General features: G+C 56.8%; 1 protein-coding gene across 2 annotated transcripts in view; it reads right to left on the bottom strand.

Moving 5' to 3' along the window:
- Nucleotides 1-22,493, bottom strand: part of CACNA2D2 (calcium voltage-gated channel auxiliary subunit alpha2delta 2) — a 139,365-nt gene that overhangs the window by 99,292 nt on the left and 17,580 nt on the right. For both annotated transcript variants that reach the window (XM_044253504.1, XM_044253505.1), the window contains exon 2: nt 13,603-13,684. In XM_044253504.1, the coding sequence (XP_044109439.1) occupies nt 13,603-13,684 (82 nt within the window). The remainder of the gene's footprint in view (nt 1-13,602; nt 13,685-22,493) is intronic.

Here is a 22,493-nt window from a genome sequence, read left to right as displayed (position 1 = left end):
AGGGAATTTGGGGGCAGCTTTAGCAAAGGTTCACCGCCAATGAAGCAGGCGCCAGACAGTTATTGACCTGCAGGAAAAAAAATGTAAAAATTGTACCCCAAAGTGTGTACTCTGAGTTACAGTTCTGAAGAGCATTTGCCCAAGGGAAGACAGTATCAACCCAGAGTCCTGACCCACCCGCAGGACCCTGTGAGGGGGATGGGAGAGGGAGGGGTGGGGCTGTGCTAAGAGGGGGAGTGCTAAGAGCTAAGTGCTCCTCTCCCTCAGAGCTCGTCCGTGGATAATGCCTAAAATGGAACAATCATGAAGTAGTGACATAAGTATGTCATTTAGAGATACGAAGCTCTGAGATTAGAAAGTGACAGCCTCTGGGGAGTTGGAAATGGAGAGGAGGGGCTGCTGCGCCACTAACAGCATGCCTGGTGAAACTACGGCATTACACCGTGTGCGTACAAGATGCCAATTTTATTATTTTTTAAATTTTATTTAAAGATTTTATATATTTATTTGACAGAGAGAGGCATGGTGAGAGAGGGAACACAAGCAGGGGGAGTGGGAGAGGGAGAAGCAGGCTTCCTGCTGAGCAGGGAGCCATATGCGGGGCTCGATCCCAGGACCCTGGGATCATGGCCTGAACCGAAGGCAGATGCTTAACCCACTGAGCCACCCAGGTGCCCCAAGATGCCAATTTTAAAACCCTGACTTTAAAAATCCACTTAGAGGGGCGCCCGGATGGCTCAGTGCATTAGGCGTCTTTCTTTGACTCAGGTTATGATCCCACAGTCCTAGGATCGAGTCCAACATCGGGCTCCCTGCTCAGCGGGGAGTCAGCTTCTCCCTCTGTGATCTCTCTCTCTCAAATAAAATCTTTAAAAACAATTCATCTAGAAAGGTAAGAAAAAGAAAAATATATTAAGAAAGGGAGGAAGGAAGGGGACGTGGGAGAAGGAAGAAAAGAGAAAAGATAATGTAGGCAGAGGAGTTGGTGGCAGGGGACTGACTGCTTGGACTCCAGCCTCTGGCCTGGAGCTGCGGGCCCCCAAAGGGCGAAGACGATATGATGCTCTGTTGACATCACCACCACCTCTGTTTACTCTTCCGGCAAATGAAGACAGTTCGAGGTTTCAGTTCCCGGATCAGCTGAGGACACAGACCTGGCTCCTTAGGCCAAAACACCCATTTAGTATTGGTGACCCCGGTCTGGTTAACCCCCACTTCCACATTTCTCCAAAGTTGGGGGTAATCAGAAAGCAAGGTGAGGGCCAGCAGCCCGCAGTGGGGGACAAAGCCGGGCGGGGAGGAAGTTCCCGTCTTCCACAACATCTGTGCAGCGCTGTATACTCACTACCTTTGCCCTGACCTCTGTTTAAACCAGCCCCAGGGTGAGTCACCCAGACTCACAGGCAGCCACGCTTGGGGAGGGCTGGGGAGGAAAGGGACAGCCTGAGAAGTGGGGCTGGGTGAGCTACATACGTCTGTGCAAATTCTCATCCCCTCCCCGGAATCCCCAACTCATCATGTAATTTCCCGGCAAATGCGAAAACCTGCAATTTCTCAACCCACTGGCCTCCTTGCACAGGACAAACATCCACCCCAGGGGGACTCCCAGTCTGAGGGAGGGCAGGCGTGAGACCACCATGGAGGAGCTGCATACAAAGTACAAGCTTAGATGAGAGTTGGACTCAGCTGGAGGCAATCCAGAGCCCTCAGAGAACAGAGAACAGGGAACAAGACATTGGACCCAGACCTCCCGGTCTGTGACTCTAAAGGGAAGACTGATAGCCCGGAGAGAACCATGCGAGAGCCCCCTCCATCACCCAGGCCTTGCTCCACCCAGGAACTTTCGTGCCCCTTAAGTGCCTCATCGTGCCTCACTGCCAAAGGAGCCGCCAGGGCCCCAGGGCGCAGGCGGTGGGTCACCCAACCCCAGGGATGGACGTGACCTTTTCCGGCTCTGCCTAGGGTTTCTCAGGAGGCTCTGTGGTCCTAGGTGCTGCTGGTGAGACTTGGGCAGGTGGCAGAAGCATGCCTCCTTGGGCAGCAAAGGGGCACGTGCCCTATCATGGGAGCCACTTTGAGGTGAGAGGGAAAGGCCAAGTCTGATGGTCCTGTCCAGTGAACGATTTCCCCAGCTTCCTGGGAGCCCCAGTCTGCTGGGTGGTGCGCCAGCACCCTCACAAAGCTGTGGTCATAGAGGGAGACAGTGTGCAAGCTGGGGGGCTGTCAGACCCTCCTTGATGTGGAGCAGTGAGTTTTCAGAGCCAGTCTCCTGCCTCCCCGCTGCCCACCCCCACCAGAAGGCTCCAGACCTCCGTTCCCCCTGAGCAGCTCCTCCACCACTTAGCAACGGAGACAATTTACATAATGCATCGAGTGTGAGAGCAATAATGGCTGGGGAAGCAGGGTGCCCGTTAGTGGCTCCTTGGGAAAGAAAATACCTGTTCCCACACCACCACCTCCCCCATCACGAACGGGCTGTGACACTGCTGAGAAGCAGGTGCCTCTAAGTGCTCAATGCTGCCAAGAGGGGCCCTGGAAGTGCTGTACCAGCCCTGGAATTGGAGCAACCTTGGGACAGAGATGCATGAAGGAGGAAATTTCCAAAGCACCCGAGTTTTGAACATAAATCCACCCAGCCGTGCTCTGGAGCCTGGACCCCTGCTGGGCCCAGGCCCTGCCTGCATAGGGAGCCTTCCCGGAGGAGGAGGCACTCCAGCAGGCGGGGAAGCTGTAGCCCGAGGCCAGGGAGCTAGGCTGCAGCTGCCCAGGAGGCGGTCACGTTCAAACACAAAGGCAGCGGTGGAAGGGAGAGAATACATAAAAATTACCGGCATGGTAATTGCTTTTTATATAAATGTTCTTTTTAAAAAGTTTTCCCCAGTGTGAAAGTCCCTCTTTAAAAAGAATAAATTCACTGCACACCAATTTATTCTGTGCCTGTAGATGGAGCATAATGAAGGCTCCTCCGTCAACACCTGATCAAGAGGCAAGTGGCTGCCACTTGACCCAGCTTCCGGGTCTCCCTGCGTGCAAAGACAGCGCAGGCAGCAGAGGGGCCCGGGGTCTGTGGGGCAGCGGGGGAGTGGGGAGCTGGCATCCAGGAGACTCTGGGGCTCAGAGCCAAGCCCCACAAACCCCATTAGCACCTCAGGAGCTGCACGAATGGAGGATTCAGAACAGAGGCGGCCGTGGGGCTGCAGAAGCCGGGGTGCATGGGAGGATGGCAGAGGGGAGGTGTTGAGCAGGCCGGGAGGGCAGGGGTGGGGGGGTGGGGTTTGGAATCAGGCCCAGCTGGTGACAAAGCACCTGGTGGTTTTAAGCCGGTAGAGGTCTGTCAGGGGCTACAGAAAGCTTTAGCTCTCCTCTGAGCCCGCAGGCACCCAAACTGTTCAGCTGCCTCCAGAAAGTAACACTTCAGTCTCAGAAGGGCGGGAAGAGCTATGCTCCCTCACCAGGATGCCCAAGACCTGGAAAGGAGGCTCCTGCCCACACCCCTTCACCGCCACAGCGCCCTCATCTGTGAAATGGGAACAATGTCTCTGTGGCCTCAACCCCCCCCAGCCTTTCTGTGCACTGTACTGGGGACGAGGACGGCCTGCACCAGGCCTGTGCTCTCCAAAGAAGGGCCACCTGATTGAGCAGCCATCCCGGGATGCAGACACACTGGGGTGCCAGGACACTGAGCCACAGCCCACTGGCACCTTGTGCCCCTGAGGGGCTGCTGCGCACGGTGGCAGGCGGAGTCACTGGGGACATGTTTACGGTGCACAGGAACGAGGCGGTTGTGAAGGCGAGCTTCTTCCTCACCCACAACTGAGATTTCTCAGCTTCACTAATTAACCAGTTAAGTAGTTCTCGCCTGCTCGGGTGACACAGAACTCCCGGCATCTGCCTCCTCACCATCCCACCCTGCTCTGTAAGTGTGCCGGCCTGCACCTCCACACAGGGCTCAGCCACATACACACGCGTGTGTGGACACACTTGCCTGGTCACACCCCCCACGAAGCTTGCACGCAGATTGGCAGGGCCTCTCTCAGGTGCACACAGAGCCCCATTCCCCGTCGCGCTCCTGTCCTCTCTCCCCTACATGTGCTCTCCCGGGCTCTACTTCCACGAGCCTCTGCAGGTCAGAGAGGCATCTCCCAGTGAGTCAAGGGATCAAGAATCCCAGTGGGGGAGTAGGGGCTGCTTGCCTTCTAGGTCTGACTGCCATGTTCACGTGGACCCTGGGGAAGCCTGGGCAGGGCCCTGCCTTCTGGTCACAATCTCCCTACCCCATAGAATGCCCACAAAAGGCTCCTGGCAGCTCCTGCCTTCCGTGCATACTCAAAGGATGCAAAAGCTGAAGGGAGTGGGGTGCACTAGACACTGTGGGCCTCAGCGCTGACCTGGAGGGTTTCCTGGGGGAGAGAGCTATGGGCTGGGTTTAAAACGGGGTGAGGCCTGGAGGTGAAAAAGGAGAATGGCAAGTGGACTAGGAAGAGAAGCTGGGGTGTCTAGTGGGGATGGGGAGGGCACAGGGATGGCTGGGAGGCTGAAAGGCTCCCCATTCTCCCTGTGCAGGCCACATACCTTGGCCAGGCCTTCAAGTCACTCTGGAACAGCCCAGTCTCCCCCACCCCAGGCTGACATCTGGGTGCCAACACACCTTGCAGCGGGCTCTTCTCCTGGACTCTTCTTCAAGGCCCCTGTACCCTCCATCCCTCACAAAGAGTAATCGGAGACCCTCTATGTAGGGCCAAGCCTGGCAGATCCCATGCAAGCCTACCTCTCCCAGGGCTTTTGGCACTGAAGGTCTACCTTGATGCACTGGCTCTGTTTCCCCATGGGGGACTGGGTGCTTCCCATGGTCCTGTGGGGCAATCAGAGCCCTGGTTTCCCCCTTCTTGGTCCTCAGATGCCTGCCACTTTGCTTCTCTGTCCACTGAGCAGTCACTAGCTAAGCACCCACTCCTGGCCAGCCTCGGGGTACAGGCGAGTATGTATATGTGCCCCCACCCCCGTGTGTGTGCAGCCTGCTTCTCCGCCCGGACTGTACAACCTCTTTGAGGGGGCCCAGCTCCAAAACCCACACCCTTAGGCTAGGACGCTCAAGCCTTGGGGCTTCCTGATTGATGAGAACCCAAGGATGAACAAGGAGTGGGCTGAGGAGTCTGTCCAGGATCCCCCATCCTCAGCCCACACCCTCGTAGGAAGTCAGCCAGCTGCCCTGCAGACCTCCCACCAGGTCTCAGGCCTGGGAGAAAAGTATGGGAAAGATGGGAGGTTCGGGCTTCTGTAACATTCTCCAAACTCTCCATCTCTGCTCTTGAGGACAGGAGAGCAATGCTCAGAGAAGGTGGAGGGAGGCCGGGCTGAGCCTCCGTCTCCTGCCTGGTCATGGTCAATGCTGCTCCTGCTGCCCCTGGGGCTGACTGTGGTTTGTCAGAACCAATTACTTCTCTGCCTCTGCCAACTGCTTGGGGCTCCACAAATCTCAGGCAAGTGTCCCCATGGCTGCCACGGATCCAGCAATGGATGGGGGTGGAGGAGCAGGGAGGAATGCAGCTCGAGTCAGCCGTACCCGGGGGCCCAGCATGGAAACCCCTTCTGCCCTCTACCCCCATCCCGTCTGCCACCCTTGATCATGCACACCGGCCCCTGGCTCAGGACATGTAGCCGCAGTGCCCTCCAGGGATGGATGCAGAGGCCAGCAGGGAGGGGAGCAGATCCTGTTCTGTTCTCAGTAATCTGCAATACTGGGTCCCCATTGGAGCTGACCCCCAGCTGTCCTGCTATCAGGCCAGCCTCTCTGAGGACCCCAGAGAGTTCATCAGAACAGTCTTGTTGTGTGAGTGGGAAGAGGTGGTATCTTGCATTAGTAAAATTTGACAAACAAATTAGACTCCCAATATGGAAGGATCGAGAGCCATCCACTTCGGGGAAGGAGTATGCAGCAAAGCCACGGGTTCTCAACCCAGACTTCCAGAGAGGCACTCGGTCGGCCCGGTGAGGCATGACCATGCCTCTGAAATGGTCTCTTTTTTAAACTGAGGGACCCCCACACTTGGCCGGCTCAATCAGAGCAGCCTGGGGTCATGGATTTGAGACCCATGTGGGGTGTGGAGATTACTTACACAAATAAACTTAAAAAAACAAAAATTAAAAAAAAAATAAAATAAACGGAGGGACCCCAGTCACGAACTTTCCAGAGATCCCTGGAGTTGCCACCCTCAGGAACCCGTGATCCTCAGCCTTGGCCTCAGCCACACCATTTTCTGACCCACTAACCTATCCTCAGTGCCCACACCTGGGGCCTGCCCACAGATCAGTGGTTTCCTACCACTTCTGCTGCACTGCCAGTCAAGGCCCATGCCCAATCCACCAGGCCTGGAGACAAGCTGCCAGCTGGTTGACTGATTTGAGAGACAGATTCACAGGCCTCTTCTGGAGTGTCGGGTACCTTTCCTTCCCCACTGCCTGCCTCCTCCCTAGGGGTGTCTCTGCAGCTGGCTCCCCGGGTTCCTGGCTCCAGGAGTCACCCACCCTTCCATGGCCCATGGGCCCTGTTTCTTCAAGCCCTGCCTCTCCCTCTAAGGTTCCCAAAAGATGCCATGGTCAGCCAGTGCTAGAGACAGAATTATCTGTGTTGCCCCCAAATTCATTATTTTGAAGCCTAATCCCACGATTTGGAGTTGGTATTTGGAGGTGGGCTCTGTGGGATGTGATTAAGTCATGAGGGCAGAACCCCTTGTGAAGGGGATTGGGGTCCTGATTAAGGACCCTGGAGAGATCCTTCCCCCTTCTAACATGTAAGGAAAGCAAGAAACAGCTGTCTATGTACCACGAAGTGGGCCTTCGCCAGACACTAAATCTCGTGACACCTTGATGTTGGACTTCCCAGACACCTTGATGTTGGACTTCCCAGCTTCCAGAAACATTAGAAAGAAACTGTGTTGATTATAAGCCACCTGGTCTATGGTATTCTGTTCTAGCAGCTGAAACGGACTCAGACGGCAGGGACGAGAAAACTAATCTCCAGATTCCTGGTCTGAGCCAAGCAAAGGGGACAACACAGGCATCTGAGTTTCCTCAAACTGTGACCAATTCCTGGAAGGGCAAGCAGCTGATAGTGGGGAGGGGAGCACAAAGGCACCCCCACATTTATAGGGCTCTGTCCACAGCCTTTCCTTGCCCCAGGTCCCTTGAGATCCTCTCATGTCCCATGAGGACAGAAGTGCTCAGATCCCCATGTCACGAGTGGGGGAAGCAAGACTCAGAGCTCCAGGACCCCACGCTCCAGGTCCCTCAGTGTGGGAAGGCCCAGTCCTGCCCACTCCATTCTTATCACCCACCATGGAGTTGCTGCCTGTGGCACAGGTTCCAGGTTCAAGTTCCAGTTCTGCCACTTACCAGCTGTGGGACCTCCGGTAGGTCTCACCTTTAGAATGTACAACTCTTTCCTCCTGCTCTGAGCCAGTCCCTATCTGAAACGGACCTCGGCCGTGGCCCTGCGGTGGTCCCTCTCCTGTGCCTGTACTACCAGCCATGGGCCGGCTGATCCTACCCAGAGAGGCCTCGCCCACAGACCTACCCAGAGGCCTCCACACCTACAACCCCCACAGGCGGCTGGGTAGCAGCTGCTCACTGAGGCTGTGCCAGAATTCAAGAAGCCTCCTTGCAGGGCTCCCTGCTCCAGCCTCCCGCTGCAAGGCTCCAGAGCGAGGGGCTCCTGCACTGGCTAGGGAGGCAACCACCCACTCATGCTCGTCTGGGGACTTTCCTGTCACTGCGCCCTTGCCCTACTGTGAGGCTGTTCTGACCTAACACCCTCCCTCTCTGGGGAGTAGGAAGAGTAGAGGCCTGGAAGGGGACAGGGGCTGAGGAGGGCACAGGTCTTGGCCTGGCGCTCAGAAGCTGGAGACTCCAGGAGCGGGTGCCCCCGGAAGGCATGGCCAACATAAGCCAGGATCCCCGGGCAATGTGTCTCGGGGTGGCCCTCCCTCCACACCATCCTTCTCTGGTGGGAGAGTGCGTGGAAGGGGTGTTGGAGACCCAAGCCAGTCAGCTGGCCCGCAGGCAGGAGCTCCTGCCACTGATGAAATGGCTTTTGAAAAGCTTCAAAAATGGAATTTTCTCCTGGAGGCGACAACAGAGTGTGTGGGGAGGGGGCGAGCAGGACACAGAGTCTCCCTGCACAGTGCTCAGGAGACAGCACTCCCTGACTTCGTGGGGGGGAGGGGCAGAAGAGCCCCCCACCCACTCTGGGCGGGCCTGGGAAGGAAAGAGGTTGGAGTGCAGGCTGGGCTGGGGGCACAGAGGGGGGGTCCAGGCGGGCGAGCTTCGGCCAGGCTTCCATGCATCTGCTTCTGTGTATGTAATTACGTTCAAGTGGCGGCCTCACCACGTTTCAGACGCCCTCCCAGGAGCCCCTCCTCGGCCCCATGCATCCCCGCTGGGTGCCGAGCAAGAGGACCATATGGAGAGAATAATAAGACAATTAACTTTCCATTAAAGAATAATATATGTGGGTTTTTAGGGAGGCGAGCGGCAGCAATCCCTACCCAGCGGCATATTTCACACCCGCGCCCCCCACCACCTCCACCCCGACGCGCCCCACATCCTGATCATCTTCACTGGGAGAAAGGAGGGTGTTGCTGGGTCTCACTGGGGGTTTGGCTGGAGGAAGGGTGGGGGCTTTGGGAAGGGCAAAAGCAGAGCCCCTACGGCTAAGGTTCTGAGGCTTCTGGGAACTGTGGGGAGGGGCTTTGATGGGTCTGGGTGGGGCTCCCTCAGCACCCCTCACCTGGCTATGAGCTTGTCAGCTGGGACAGCTGTGCTGGTCTCCAAGGGCGGGCAGGGTGGAGGGGATCCGCCTGGCCGAGGAGCTGCAGGCCTGCCTCTCGGGGCACATGTGAACCACAGAGCTCTGAGAGAAGGACCAACTGTGGGTTCTGGGGGTCATCACTGTTTGAATTCCCCTTTCCTGGCCCTCCAGGAGCTGGAGGGTTTCCGGGGACCTTCCCCTACCCTGGCTTCCTTCCTTCTCTTCTGCCCCAGCCCCTCTAGGGTTGAGCTTCCCAGGCACTCAGCACCACTAACCCCACCTGAAAATGCAGATCCCCAGAGAGGACCCTCCCCAGATGGGGGCCAAATGCAGCCTTGGCTCCCACCCCTAAGCCAGTGTGTGGTACGCATGAGTTTTAGGAATTAATGGTACCAGCCAGCGGGGAGGGCTGGAGGGATAGTGGGAGGCCTGACTCAAAGGCACGTGTGAAGGGGCCCTGTCCCTGCTTCCCTGCACCTTAGGAAAGGGGCCCTTGATGTAGCCAGACTTTGGTCCTTGCCAGGAGCCAGCTCCAGATGTGGTGCTCCACAAATATTAATTACACATTCCCAAGGAGCACTAAGCAGGCGGGGTACAGGGATGGCCAGAGGCAGACAAGATGGGCTGGGACTGAGGCACCATCACGGGTTCAGAAATGCCATTCCTGGCTACCCAGAGCAGTGAGGATGCCATCATGGACGCCATCGGTCTGAATCACCATGCCTATCCAGAGACGCACAGTAGTGCAGTGGGTGGGGGGAGGGGTAGGAGATTTAGGCATAGGGATCTGAGTCCTAGGGTCCTATTCTCTGTGGACACAGCTTAGCCGCTGAGGGGAGGGGATTCCTCAGGGTAGTTCTTCCAGGCAGGTCCCAGACCTGCACCTCTGGCTTTGGTACTCCTCCCCAACCCCACTACTGCGTGACAATGGCCTGTTGGGGCTCCAGGATGGGACTGGCCCATGCAGACAGGACCTTGGTTTTCTCATTTGTATGTTAAGACCACAGGAGTAACCAGCAGCGGGCAGCCGGGCTAAGGCTGTCATGGAACTGAGGCAGCCAGGGACGCTGACAGGGCTCTAAGCCGTTTCTGCCCCAATCAGAAGGTGAGGGAGGAGAGTTTAATGTGGACTGAGAAAGGCTCCCATAGGCCCAGGCTTGGCTTGACTCTTTCCAGAGAGTGGCTTGTGGCCCCAGATCTCTGTTCCCAGCCCAGCTTTGGCCAGCAAGCCTTCCTTCACCTCAGAGAGAGGATCTTCTTACTCTGTTCTTTAGAGACCCTCCAAGGAAGGCATCTCACCCAGGTCAGGAACCCGTCTCAGGATGGTGCCACTGATAAGCCATGGGTTCTTCCTCATGTCCGACTCTAATCTCTCCGGCTTTGCTTTCCCGCAGTCCCCAGAGTTGTTCCCCTTCTACACTGGACACCCAGTCAGGCGTGAGTAGGTTCCTGGCTGTCCCCATCAGAGTGACCTGGGTTTCAGAGCGGGGAGATTGGCCATCGCCACATCCTCCCCCACGCACCCCCAGGCACCCGGTGAATTATTCATCCTGATCAGTCTCATTATGCAAATGAGCTCAGAGCCCAAGCATATGCTCTCTGCTCTTCCCCCGCCCCACTCAGGATGGGGACAATATGGCGCTGATGGGGGAGGGCAGACAAGGAGCTCGGGAGACCTTGATCAGCTTCCAGGGGTTCTGGAGAGGGCAGGCCACAGTAGAGTCCACACTTTTGTGCCCTGTCACACCAGGAGTAGACCAGGGCTTGGGGGGAGGTGGGGCTGTGGTACCCAGGGGTGGGGGGTGGGGCAAGGCTCAGGAATGTCTGGCTAAGCATGGGGGTGGGGATGGCCCTTGAGCACCAGGCCACAGTGGGAGCACCCGCTATATGCTGGCCCTGGGCTCAAATAGGGAAACGCGATGGGGTCTTTGCAGACCGCCCCCACACCCCACCTTGGTGTGCTTTGCAGATTGCCCCCACACCCCACTAACCTGTAAGTGGGCCCTGGTCTACACGCAGCCATGCCCCCATGGCGTTGTGCTTGGGAGGAGGAAAGTGCCAAGGCAAGGAAAATGCTCCCAAATGCCACTGTCTGCAGTTTCTGGACTCCTGCAGCTTCCAGCTCTTGTGGTGCCCAGCTTCTGGGAGTGGGATGGTCTCCAGGACTGGGAGAGGGGCAGAGGGCAGCCACACAGAGGAAGAAGGCCAAGCGGGCCCTGATCAGGACACCGCAACTTCAGGGTGTTTGGGAGTAGTACAGAATCAGCTCAGGGAGGCCTGGGGAGGACCCTGGGGGCTGAGGCTGTCAGCTCAGCAGAGTTGAGGCCAGGATCCCCGGGAGCACCCACAGTTGGGTCGGGGCTCTGCTGCAAGCATCCCCCCGACCCATCAGAGCTGGGCAGGCGCTGGCCCCACAATCACCCATACATGTGTGAAGGAGAACCATAGTGACTCTATCAGGTCTGGGGTGGTGTGTAGGGGGCGGGGAGGTTGGCTCCCTCCTGCTCCCAGGGGATCATCCTTTGCCTCTAGGATTCTTCACCTGCTTTCTTGCCACCCACTTCACCAGAGTGTCCAGCGCCAAGAAGCCGTTGCAGAGCTGTCAGCAGGAAGTAAGAGGCTGAGGAAGCAGGTGAGAAGAAACTGGAGCAGGACAGAGAGCCGCTGGAGAGCTGGCAGCCATCGCCAAGCGGAGGGGTGCCAGGAGGAGTTAGCCGGGAACGCCTGATCAGCACTTTTCTGCCTGAGGCCAGGCTGGCCACTGCCGGGGCAAGCACAGCCCCTGCTTCAGCCCAGCTCCCCACGTCCTCAGGCTTGACCTGCCCACCCTTCCAAGAGGTGCCGCCAGGGGAGAAGCAACGCCCAGAACAGGAGTCGGGAGCCCTGGTCCAAGCAGCCAGCTTCATGACCCTGGTGGTGGGTGGCTGTGTGTGTGGGGGGGAAGGTGCGCTCACTGATGAAAGCGTCTGCAATCACTCACCTCCCATCAGAAAGGAAGGGGTCAACAGGTCCTCGGAGTGAAAACGATCAGTGAGGGAAAGTCAAACTTCTAAAAAAGAGGGTGTACCTGTGTCAGCCCACCCACTGTTACTCTCCCACGTCATCCTCCAGCCAGACCTTCCAGCCACATCACAGACCAAGAGCGAGGATCAGAAAGGATCAGGGACTCGCCCAGGAGCACACCAGTGGGGCTGCCGAGCTGGGCTTCCATCGCTGGTTCTCACCAGCCAGGGAGCTCAACGGTTCAGACAGAACCAAATCTCATGCATGAAATGTGGGCATTATCTTCTCATTGGCAAACGTCCGAGGTCTGATCTGCCCGTGATTATAAAACAAACAGTGTCCTCAAGCCGAGATGTCAAGGCACGGGGAAGATTCTCGACAGGAGGTGCAAAGTTAACAACTGATGTGGGGTACACCTCACGTTCCAATACAAAAGCTGGAAAGGCACATGATGCACATTCCAGGGTACTATCATTTCTCCATTAACCTGCATGGCTACACTTGGCAGCGCCCACTTAGAACCTAGTCAGTGCCGGGTGCAATTCCTGAGCATAAACTGACTTGTGTTCTGGAACAGCTTTTCCTACAGAGCCTTCTCTGGAAAGCTCTGCTGGCCTCCAAGTACGGCTGAGTCATCAAGAGTTCGTGGGAAGAGTGGGATGGGGGTTAGTGCAATTCAAGCCCAGCAGTTAGGGCAGGGAGGTTCAGAGAGACTGGGCCACGAGGGGGAGGACACCGAGCAAGCTGGGGGCTGAGACCTCCAGACCCGGACTCCCTCTCCCTGTCACATTACCACCTTGTTATCCAGCCCTGATCTGTGCCTAGGGACAGTCCTATCCACAGCCAGTGGCAACACACTCACCGCCAGCCCCATTTCCTGGGTAGCTACCCCAAGCTAAGCGGGTGGAAAGGACCAAGGTTAAAACCCCACAGAAGCTTCCCCATAGAGGTTACGCCTGCTGATCCCAGTCCTGACCAAGAGGCATGTTACAAACAGTGTCCAGACCTGGCCTCATGGCTGAACCACCTACAGAAACTCTTGTTCACCTTGCCGGTCCTGGGACAACCATCCGCAGGAGAACCGTTACTCCTCTGCTCGGTTCCAGGGGGCGTGCTGGCCCAAGCCTGCGGAGAGTCCCTGGGAGTCCCACCCAAGCAGGCCAAGAGCTCAGCTCTCAGAGCCTCTGCATTTCCACATCAAGAGCAACGGCTCAGGAACCTGACAGCAACACATTTTGCAGCCTTCTGGGGGTGACGGATGGCCTGCTCTTCACATCACTATTTCAAACATTAACATAATCTCCGAGGATGAATGTGGCCGTTTGCACCTAATCAATCACCCCTCCTGCCCTGATCCCTCAACTTGCCAAGCACCGGCTTTCAACCTGTCTCCTGCTACAGCGGCGCCCTGAGCGGCCTGCCATGGCTGCACCCTCATAGTGTGGACAGTCCCTCAGCCTCTGGGTACAGCTGCACCCACAACACCCTCCAGGGCCTGGCCTCCTGCCTCAGGCACTACTGCAACACAGACCTCCCCCACTTAAAACCCCGAAAGCCTGGGGCGCCCGAGTGGCTCATTCAGTTAGGCATCCAACACTTGATTTCAGCTCAGACCCCCCACCCCGATGCTTGATTTCAGCTCAGCTTCAGAAACTCTAGAAGTTTCCCCACCTGCCCCAATGGGCCCAGCAGTGGCCCCCCACACCTAACCTCACTCCTTATTTCTGGAGCCCTTCTCCCATTCACACTCAGAAGAGGGCCCCTAAGCAGAAAGCACAGGGCAGTGGGCTTACCTCACGGAGTTGCTGGACGCCCCCAAAAATCCGCATCACGCCGTCGATCTCCTGCTCCAGGCGCCGGGCCCAATGCTGCATCCTGTGTGCAGAGAGGAGACAGGTATCAGGAAGGCCCCCCTCCCGAGTGACCCGGGGCACGGCCAGCAGCAGCCACTCCTTCAGAACCTGATTTTCACTGGAGGGGAAACAGAGGCTAGCAACCGGAGTAAGCCTGTGATTCCCTTTGAAGCCCAGACCTGGTGGCCCAGACTCTCCTCACGTACTGTCGGACGGCCAGGGAGGAGAGCGGATTGTCGTTGAAATGCGCTGAGGGAGTCCAGCAGCTCCAAGAAGCCTGCAGGGAGACTATTTTTCACCGTGAAGAGCCAGCCCTTGATGTTGCTGCTCTGAACATGGGGACTCTGGACACCAGGGAAGAGGGGGGCATGAGTGAGCCATGTGAGGGCTGCTGGATGGCAGAGCCTCCTGTCCCCGAGGCTGGGTGAGGTCTGAGGAAGGGGAAGGAACATGAGTCACACTGCTGTCCCCACCAAGCCCCTGTGTAGCTGGGGGCAGGTTCCTGCCCCTGCGGGCCTCATCTGAGAAGCGGACCTGGAAAGCTTCCGGCGGAGGCAGCCCTCACCTTCCCAGCTGTCTGACACACAGAAGCTAGTGGAAGCTCACTGCTGCCTGCAGGTCCAGTTCAGACCATCTCTCCCCTTTCTGGGGGCCTGGCAAGCCCCAGGGGTCCTTCACCTGAGCCACCAACCTGAGCAGATCTCCCTCGCACTGCCGTTACTCTGGGCTCGTTCTGACCCACCAGTGTCTCGGTTTCCTCCCCCAGAAAGTGGGGATAATCTGGGGCCACGCTGCAGGGTATGAGGAGGGCAGATGAGAACAGGTGGTCCAGGGTGCTGCACCGGGATATTTGTGAGTGGACAGGAGGGGCCGGTGGCCTCAAGGCCCAGTATTCCCAGCCCACACCCACGAACAGGAATGGCCTCTGGGGAGAGGCTCGGCCCACGTTCTAACCTGTGACTTTCCTTCAGGAAGTGCCAGATCCAGTGAGCAAAACCATAACAGTCCTTGCTAAGAACCTGCCAGAGAGATGTTCTTCACACTTTCCAAGGTGTTCTCTGCTGTGACCAAGGGCCACTGCCCTAATGCATCTGAAATTCTGAAAAGGCACCTCAACTTCCTCACCCCAGCACACTGGGAACAAGGCCATTCCAAGCAGGGCTCCCAGGAGAGTTACCACAAAGATTTAAATACACCATGGGGTAAGCATAGCCCATAGGGCAAGGTAGGGGCCGGTGATACAGCCCCTTAGTCTCTGGAGGAATACCCTAGAAACCACAGGATCCAGAAGATTGAATCCAGCCCTAATACGTGCCCTGGGCCGGCTACCTCCCCCACCTTCCGCAGTGCCACTCAGGACCAGGACGCTGCTAGTTCCCCGGCTCACAAGAGCTTGAGCCTCTACCCCAGCCCCCTGCCCCACACCCATCCTCAGGCCCATGGCTGGGGGCTGGGCCTGTGCCATTGTGTGTGCCCCGGTCGGTTGGCATGGGAACTTGGAGCAGGAGGCGGGCGGATCACTAATTGCAATTTGCCAAGCTGAATGTCAGGACCGTTATGGAAAAAAAAAATCAACATCAAAAGCAATAGGTATTAGCTTCAGCTTGTTGCTGGCTGAGCCACAGCCTGATGCCCACCTCCACTCCCCACCACAAGGAGAAAGCTAACCCTAAGCCCAGGAGGGGGCCAGGCTGAAGACCAGGCTACAAAGGGCAATCAGGCCTCTGCTGCTAGCCAGGGGAGGGCAAAGCCCAGCAGAGAACCGAGAGCCTGCCTGGCCCCTGCTCCTATGTGCCGGGTGCTGATGACTTGGCTGTGGCTGTGGGTAGACAGCAGGGCAGGTGGCTGTTTTGTGCTCCTGAGACAGAGCCCAGGGTGGGGGGTGGGGCTAATGTTGAGGTGGGTTGCTGTGTCCAGCTAGGTACAAATTGGTTGAGGTCAAGGAGCTGTTTCTGAAAGGAGCCATTAACTCTGCCCTGGCCCTGACCCTGACCTCAGCCACTCACTCACTGGTCTAGGATGAATGCCAATCATAATCGTCTCTGGGACTAGTATGTACAAGGACACCCATGTTGTCCATGGAGTGGTGCCAATATGCCACTTGCTCTCTTGCTTCAAGCCTCACGAAGCAGCAAGCATTATCATCCCCATTTTACAGATGAGGAAACTGAGGCACAGGGGCTTTATGTGACCGGCCCAAGGCCAACCACCCAAGAAGCAACAGACATAGAGCCTGATCCACGAAGGTGCTGGAGTCAGCCAAGCGAGCACATGCACCCCCTCCCAGCTCTGCATCCAGGATCGTCACTTTGAGAACCTGAAATGGGCCATAGTGGGAATATTTATACCACAGAAATAGGCAAATGTTACAAATCACAGTCCCCACCCCCTACCCAGAGCGAACTGTAAACATTTACTAGCACACCACTGATTCGGCCCCAGGCTGTTGACTCTTTTCTAGTGTATCTCTAGGTCTCTGGTTCTAGGATTTCACAGATAAGTAAATGAAAATTAATTGGAAGAGCAGACATGGATGCCAAGTTTTTATTTTGTTCAGACAACACATTATTATTATTATAATCACCATCATTTCATCTAAAAAGGCTATTTAAACACTAAAAGAATTTTAGAAGAGCCAAATCTCAGGATAAATCCAATTCTTTCCAAGACACACACACTCTTTCCTCCCTCCCACTGTTTGTCTGTCTGTCTGTCTGTCTCTCTCTCACAGACACACACACACACACACACTCACATGCACATACTCATGGCCTCCCCACTTCCACCCCCAGGCTGAGCAGCTCTAGACCACAGAGACCGGTCTGCCCATGATATAGCAGGACACACGTCCTCCTGGGGGCGGGGGCTGGGGGAAGGTGGCTCCAGCCCTCTGTCTGGTACTCTGGGCCGGATGGACAGACAGACCCCAGGCCCCCGCGGCACTGCACATCAGAACAGTGCCAGGGAAAACAAGTGACTCTGATTATTCACCTAAACCAAACCCAATTAGGAAGGCAATATGTGTGTCCCAGTATTAAAAAGAACATCATAGATAAATCATTACACTGTCACCGAGACGAGATTCTGCGGATTCCAGGGTTTGGCTGGCATTTCAGTGCTGGCTCCCAGGCGCGACACCATGGGACCAAGGAGGCTGGGATTCAACTCTACACCTCCAGAGCTCCTGTCTTAGGGTTGGAGAAAGCACCCACCAAGCCGAGGCTAACGTGGCCAGGCACAGTCACAGTCACACTCCTGGCAGAACGGCATCGGGGCTTTGCCAGTATGGGGGAACGTATCAGGGTCCATGGCCCCACTGGGTCAAAGGCAAGCTGACCAAATCTTGCCTGGGCTCCCATCAGCCCTGGCTCCGTAGTGCCTCGCTGGTCGGACAGTGCTGCCCATGGGTCACCCTCCCTACAGGGTAGGTCCACCTGCTGGTTCTCTGCGTCCCTGTGATTTTCCATGCTCTTCACTGAGATGACACTGCTTATCTCCAAGTGTCTCTAAGTGCCAAATTAGTAAGATAGGGAGGAGAGAGAGTGTCTGGGAGGAGGCACGTGCAGTCAGGGGCTGCAGCCCTCAGGATGACTGGTGTGGGCAGGAGAGGCCGAGGACAGAGCCTTGTATCTCTGTGTCCTCCATGTGCATGAACCCAGGGAGGTGCAGGCCCTGGGCCCCCATTCTGCAAATAAAAAAACAGAGGCCCCTGGCAAGGGTGGGTGCAGGGCATATACATAAAGGGAAGCCAGACCTGTCCTCCTGGCTCCATCAGTTCCCTGACCCCAACCTTGCAGGATGAGGCAGCTTCTGGGAAGCCTCAGGCACAGGTGCCTCTGTGACCTTGACCTCGACCTTGGGGAGTTGAGGTCTCTTCAGACCTCAGTATTCCTGTCTGTAAATGGGGGGATGACTGACTGGAAAGCTTCCATGACAAAATCCACATGGCAGGCTTGATATGCCTAATTACCAGGCACTCCCATTGGCTACAAGAGCACCCACAGCACCATCCCAGTGCTCAGGAAAGCTCCCTCTCCAATGACTAAATGACCTAGGGAAAGGGGCGTGGAGGGAGGGAGTGTGGAAAGGGTTGCCAGAAAGACTGAGAGAGGCAGGGAGTGGGCACAGGGCAGAGGGGCACTCATCCTAGGACTGGCAGACTGAGGGCAGCCCAGCGGGAGGAAGGCCCAAGGACGCCAGGCCACACTCTCCGGGGCAGACTTCAAAACCACACACAAGGGAGCAAGGTCATCTCCATGTGGGGTGAGGAAATGGGGCTGAGGACCCCCTTCAGCAGGCAGAACCACCTAGAGCCCAGCCTGAACCTCGGGAGGCCCTGGCCAGCCTACAGGGTATACTCTGGGGCCTTGAGCTCTGAGGCCAGCTGCACAGGCTCCCCCAGAGGGGAGGGGCAGGGCAGGAGGAGGGGGGAAAAGGTGGGGGAGAGGGAGGAGGGGAAAAAGGGAAAAAGCCCATGTGCAGATGCACAGCACAGATTAAACTGTTGCCAGTTGTTAATTTTATACGCGAAGTTGTTGATCAGAATGTGATTTAATTGTACAGTATAATCCAGGCTTTTGGAATAAATTATGCAGAAAACTCATCTATAATTAAACAAATCAAAAAACCAGAGACAGGTGACACGGCAGGTTTACCCTCTGAGGGCATGGGTGGGTGTGGGCGGCTGGACCCTGTGGAAGGGCGAGGAGGAAAGGAGGCAGGGATTGTTCCAGAGCAGACAGGGGCAGGTCCAGGGGGGCCAGGGTCTAGCAGGGGCCTCAGGACTCCTGACCTCTGCCTCTGCAGGCCTCTTTACCACTATGGAGGCATTCCGCCATCAAAGCCCGGCTGCGGGCTGCCTCCACCAGGCCGACTCCTTGGATCAACCTGGTTCCCTGGGGGACCTATGAGCAATCTACAGTCCTCCCACTGGCTCAGAAGAGCAGCCATCAGGAGGGGGCAGGTGGGGGCGTGGGGGGCAGGGGTGGAACTGCAGGTGAAACAGGAGGGGTGGACGGCAAAAACAGGATGAGGCTGGGGTGGGAGAGGGGTGTGGGGCCACCTGCGGCTCAGGGCATGGGAGCCAAGCCTGGCAGTGGCGGCAGCCCACAGGTCTCCTGCTTCTCTTGTGACAGGCTGGCCAATTATTCTCCCGGCTCTGGGGGAGGTAATGATTTAAAATAAATTGCTATTTAATTATTCTGATTATATTTCAGCTGGCCTGCCACCTCCCACCTTGGTGCCTTCACAGTCTTCTGAAGAGGAAAGAAGAAAAGATAGGGAAGGAGAAGAGTGGTAAGGGACAGACAGATGGAGACTCACAGACCTGGAGAGACCCCAAGAGGGCTAACTCCAGCCCAGGGGAAGATGATGTGAGTGGGCCTGGAGAGGGTGTTCGTCACCCAGCAGCCACCCAAAGTGCAGATGGCAGCTGTGGCCCCTGCTGAAGCAGTACCCCGGCCGTGGCTGGCCCTCCCACTGGACCACAGCCACATTGCAAATAGCAGTAAGCTCAAGGCTGTTGCACCCCAGGATTGTGGCATCTGCAGAGCCACCTCCACCAGGGAGTCCTCCCTGACGGCTCAGGTGGATGCCTCTCTCTACCCAGACTGAGTGCCAGGATCCAGTCCTGGCTCTTCTGAGGTCTTGAAGCAGGTCTCAGTTTTCCCATCTGGAAAATGGCAATAAAGCTCACCACCTGTCTACCCTTCAGGACCCAAAGAAGAGGCAGTTGAAAACCATGGCCCTATGGAGGGGTTGTCAGCAATGCTGACTGCCCCACACATTCATGTGCTCAGACCCACAGTCCAATCTTCTTCCTCAGACTGGCAGCTCGTTAAGCATGGGATGGCTGTGCCTATACCTTAGACTGGCCTCCAGGTGGGCTGCAACCCCTCCCTGAGTGGCCTCAGAGACCTTGAGACAGGTCCAACCCTGTGGGAGAGGCCGGGCCTCTTGAGATCAGAGCATCCTTCCCCATCCGCTCAGGAGAGAAGATGCTTGGGCCTTGGCATCTTTCAGGGCTCAAAGCCTGGGTATCACCCCCGATCCTGATTTGATCACAGCCTGCTGAGGATGGCAGAGGGCAAAATTCTAGCCAAGGTCATTGGCTCCTGAGAGGTCAGCTGGGTTCAGCCACTCCTGGCCAAGGACATGAAAGTGCCTACAGATGTGGAGGGCAGTCAGCACAGGGTGATGGGGAGTGTGTTGGCTCAGCTGATGTGGGTGTAATGAGGCTCCCCTGCTAGCCACATACCCCCTCAACAGGTAAACTGAGGCACAGGACTGAAAGGACTGGCCCATCTTCAACTGATTTGTAATTCAGCTAAAGAAACCCCTATAGTGTAAGCAACCTGCCCCCCCCGTGTCATCACCCCCATACCCCCAAACCCCCCTCCCATGTATATAGGGACAAAGGCAGCCCACTTATCACAAGGGACTCTCAGAGACCCTGGGGAGTTGGGGAGGGGCTGACGCTGCTGAAGCTCGAATTAGTCCAAATCCATCGGCCTCGACTATGTGTGTCTTGGGACCCTGCCCAAATACTGCTCCTTAATGAGGTTATTAATTACGGGCTGTCCCTTCCCTATCTTTCCCGGGGAAAAAGCTTTTCCTTCTAGTTGGCTCTCGCAGCCGTGGCAGCGAGACTGTACCTCCCCCCTCAGACTAACAGTGAACAATCAGCCGGCTTTAATTAGGGCGCTGGGTCCAGCCCAGTATTTACTCCTAACAGCTTGACTGGGGGAGGGCAGGAGAAACCTGGAGCCAGCAAGCAGCATGGCCCAGGGCTGGGAGAGCCAGGCAGCCCGCATGGCCCAGAGACGGATGAAGGGTGTCCGGACTCACACAGCAAATGGTCACAGACTCGGCCTCATTTCCCACAATTAATGCAGGATTAAAGGTCCACGGGGGCTTCTGCCGTCAGGAAGGACCTATAGATGAGGCAAGCCTCAACCAGGGTCGTGCTAGCTGAGATGGGGGAGGAAGTTTCCCCAGTAGCATGGAGGGTCACCTGAGTGTGACTTCTGTTTCTGCCAGGGTTAGCTGTGTGACCTTGGTAACATCCTTTCATCTGTTGGCGCTTCTGGTAACTCGTCTAGAAAGTGAAGTGGTCCTTACATCCACAGGCATGGGGGTTCCAGAGCAGCCCCTCAGCAGGTCCCTCCTCACCATGGCTAGTATGGGGTTTTCCAGCAGTGGGGAGAGGCCTGTAAGGGGGACTGCTCCAGCTTCCATGGGAGCAGCCCTTGCAGTACCAGGAGCATGGCTGGAGAAGTCACCAAGGAGCTGGGGATCCAGGCCAGAGCTCCACTAGGAGGGTGGGGAGGGGCCCTGGGGCCACCTTGCCCCCAGCCCCTGTTGTGTACCAGGCCCTACTCTGCGGCAACATCCAGCGCAGTGCTTGGCCTCTACAGACCTCTGTTTGTCTCTCTTTGTCCAAGAAGGGGCAGTGTGAGCCCTCCACAGTCCATTTGGGCTCTAACTGGGGTCTCCCTGCCCGGGGCCTGCACCTGTGTCAGCATCACAGCGGTGACAGACTAGCGTTCTCTCTGCAATGCCTCAGTTCATTTTCACAGCAGTCCAACCCTCACCCCCACTCCTCAGAGGGGGGAGACTGAGACACAAAGCAACCGAGTGTTGTGGCCAAGGTCACACAGCTAATGAATGCCCATCAGGACAACACACACCTCTCCTCAGGACCCCAGTCTCAAATGTCCAGGTGCTGGTGTGCCCTGGCCTCTTGGCCATCTAACAGATCTCCCAAACTGAGACACTGACCTCCCTCTGGAGCCTCACTCTCCCTTTTCTCCTTCACTGGCCACCTCCCCCGGCAAGGCTGATGGCAACCTTCGCCTTGCTCCTCAGGCCACACTGGCCTCCTCACTGGGGCTTGAATATACTCCCATACTCTGTGCACAGGCCTTCACACATTCTGTTCCCTCCACCTGGACTGCTCTTTCCTCAGAAGTCCAGGAGGTCCCCTTCTAACCCCCTTCAGGTCTCTGCCCATGCCTCACCTGCTTGGTGAAATCCACTTCCTCACCCCACTTTTAGTTGCGCTCCCCCCATCCCCTACCTCAGCAACGGGATCCCCACATGCTCCCTGGGGTTACTGTTTTAGCTAGCATTCCACCAGACCTCCTCTCTTTTGTCTCCTGCCCTCCTAGAGAGAGGCACCTCCTGCTCTTTGGCCTGGAAGAACAGGCCAGTTGCTGAGTGGCAGTGGCCCCCAGAGTTGGAGTGACCTCCCCACCATCCTGCCCTAGCTGGCGTGAGGCCCGCTCAGGAGCAGGCAGGTGGGCTGGGCAGCGGATGCCTGCAGAGGGGCTGGAAGCGCAGAGGCTGCCCCAGGGCTGGCCCAGGAGGCCCTCCCTTTCCCTGGCTCCTCTCCCTATGAATTATTAAAGCTCATTTATGATGGGCCTGCCCAGGACTGGGCCTGTGGCTTCTGTGCATAATTCATGGCTCTCCCAGAAGGGCTGGGTGCTGGAGCAGGCCAATTTTTCCAGGAAGCAAGAAGAAAGTGCGGAGAAGAAGTAAGCCAGACCTGGGCTGTCTTCCGTGTAGCTTCATCTCCCTGTGCCATCTGGGGGCGCCCAGCACCTCCACCCACCCTGCCCCATGCTGCCTTCTTCTGCACACTTGAATTCTGGTTCCTGGGGCCTGAGTCCATGGCTTTGTGCAGGCTCACCCACTCCTGTCTCTGTGCCTCAGTTTCTCATCTATGGACAGATGGAGTTGTGGTGTTCAGACTGCTGTGGCAGCAGGATCAACACCTTGGTTCCCCTGGGGGGACAGCATCATGGGTCTCCAAAAGGTACCAACACCCA

Source organism: Neovison vison, chromosome 6 (genome assembly GCF_020171115.1).
Source record: "Neovison vison isolate M4711 chromosome 6, ASM_NN_V1, whole genome shotgun sequence".
Classification (NCBI taxonomy): domain Eukaryota; kingdom Metazoa; phylum Chordata; class Mammalia; order Carnivora; family Mustelidae; genus Neogale; species Neogale vison.
The sequence above is the reverse complement of the archived record's forward strand: the minus strand, read 5'-3'. Positions and strand labels throughout refer to the sequence as shown.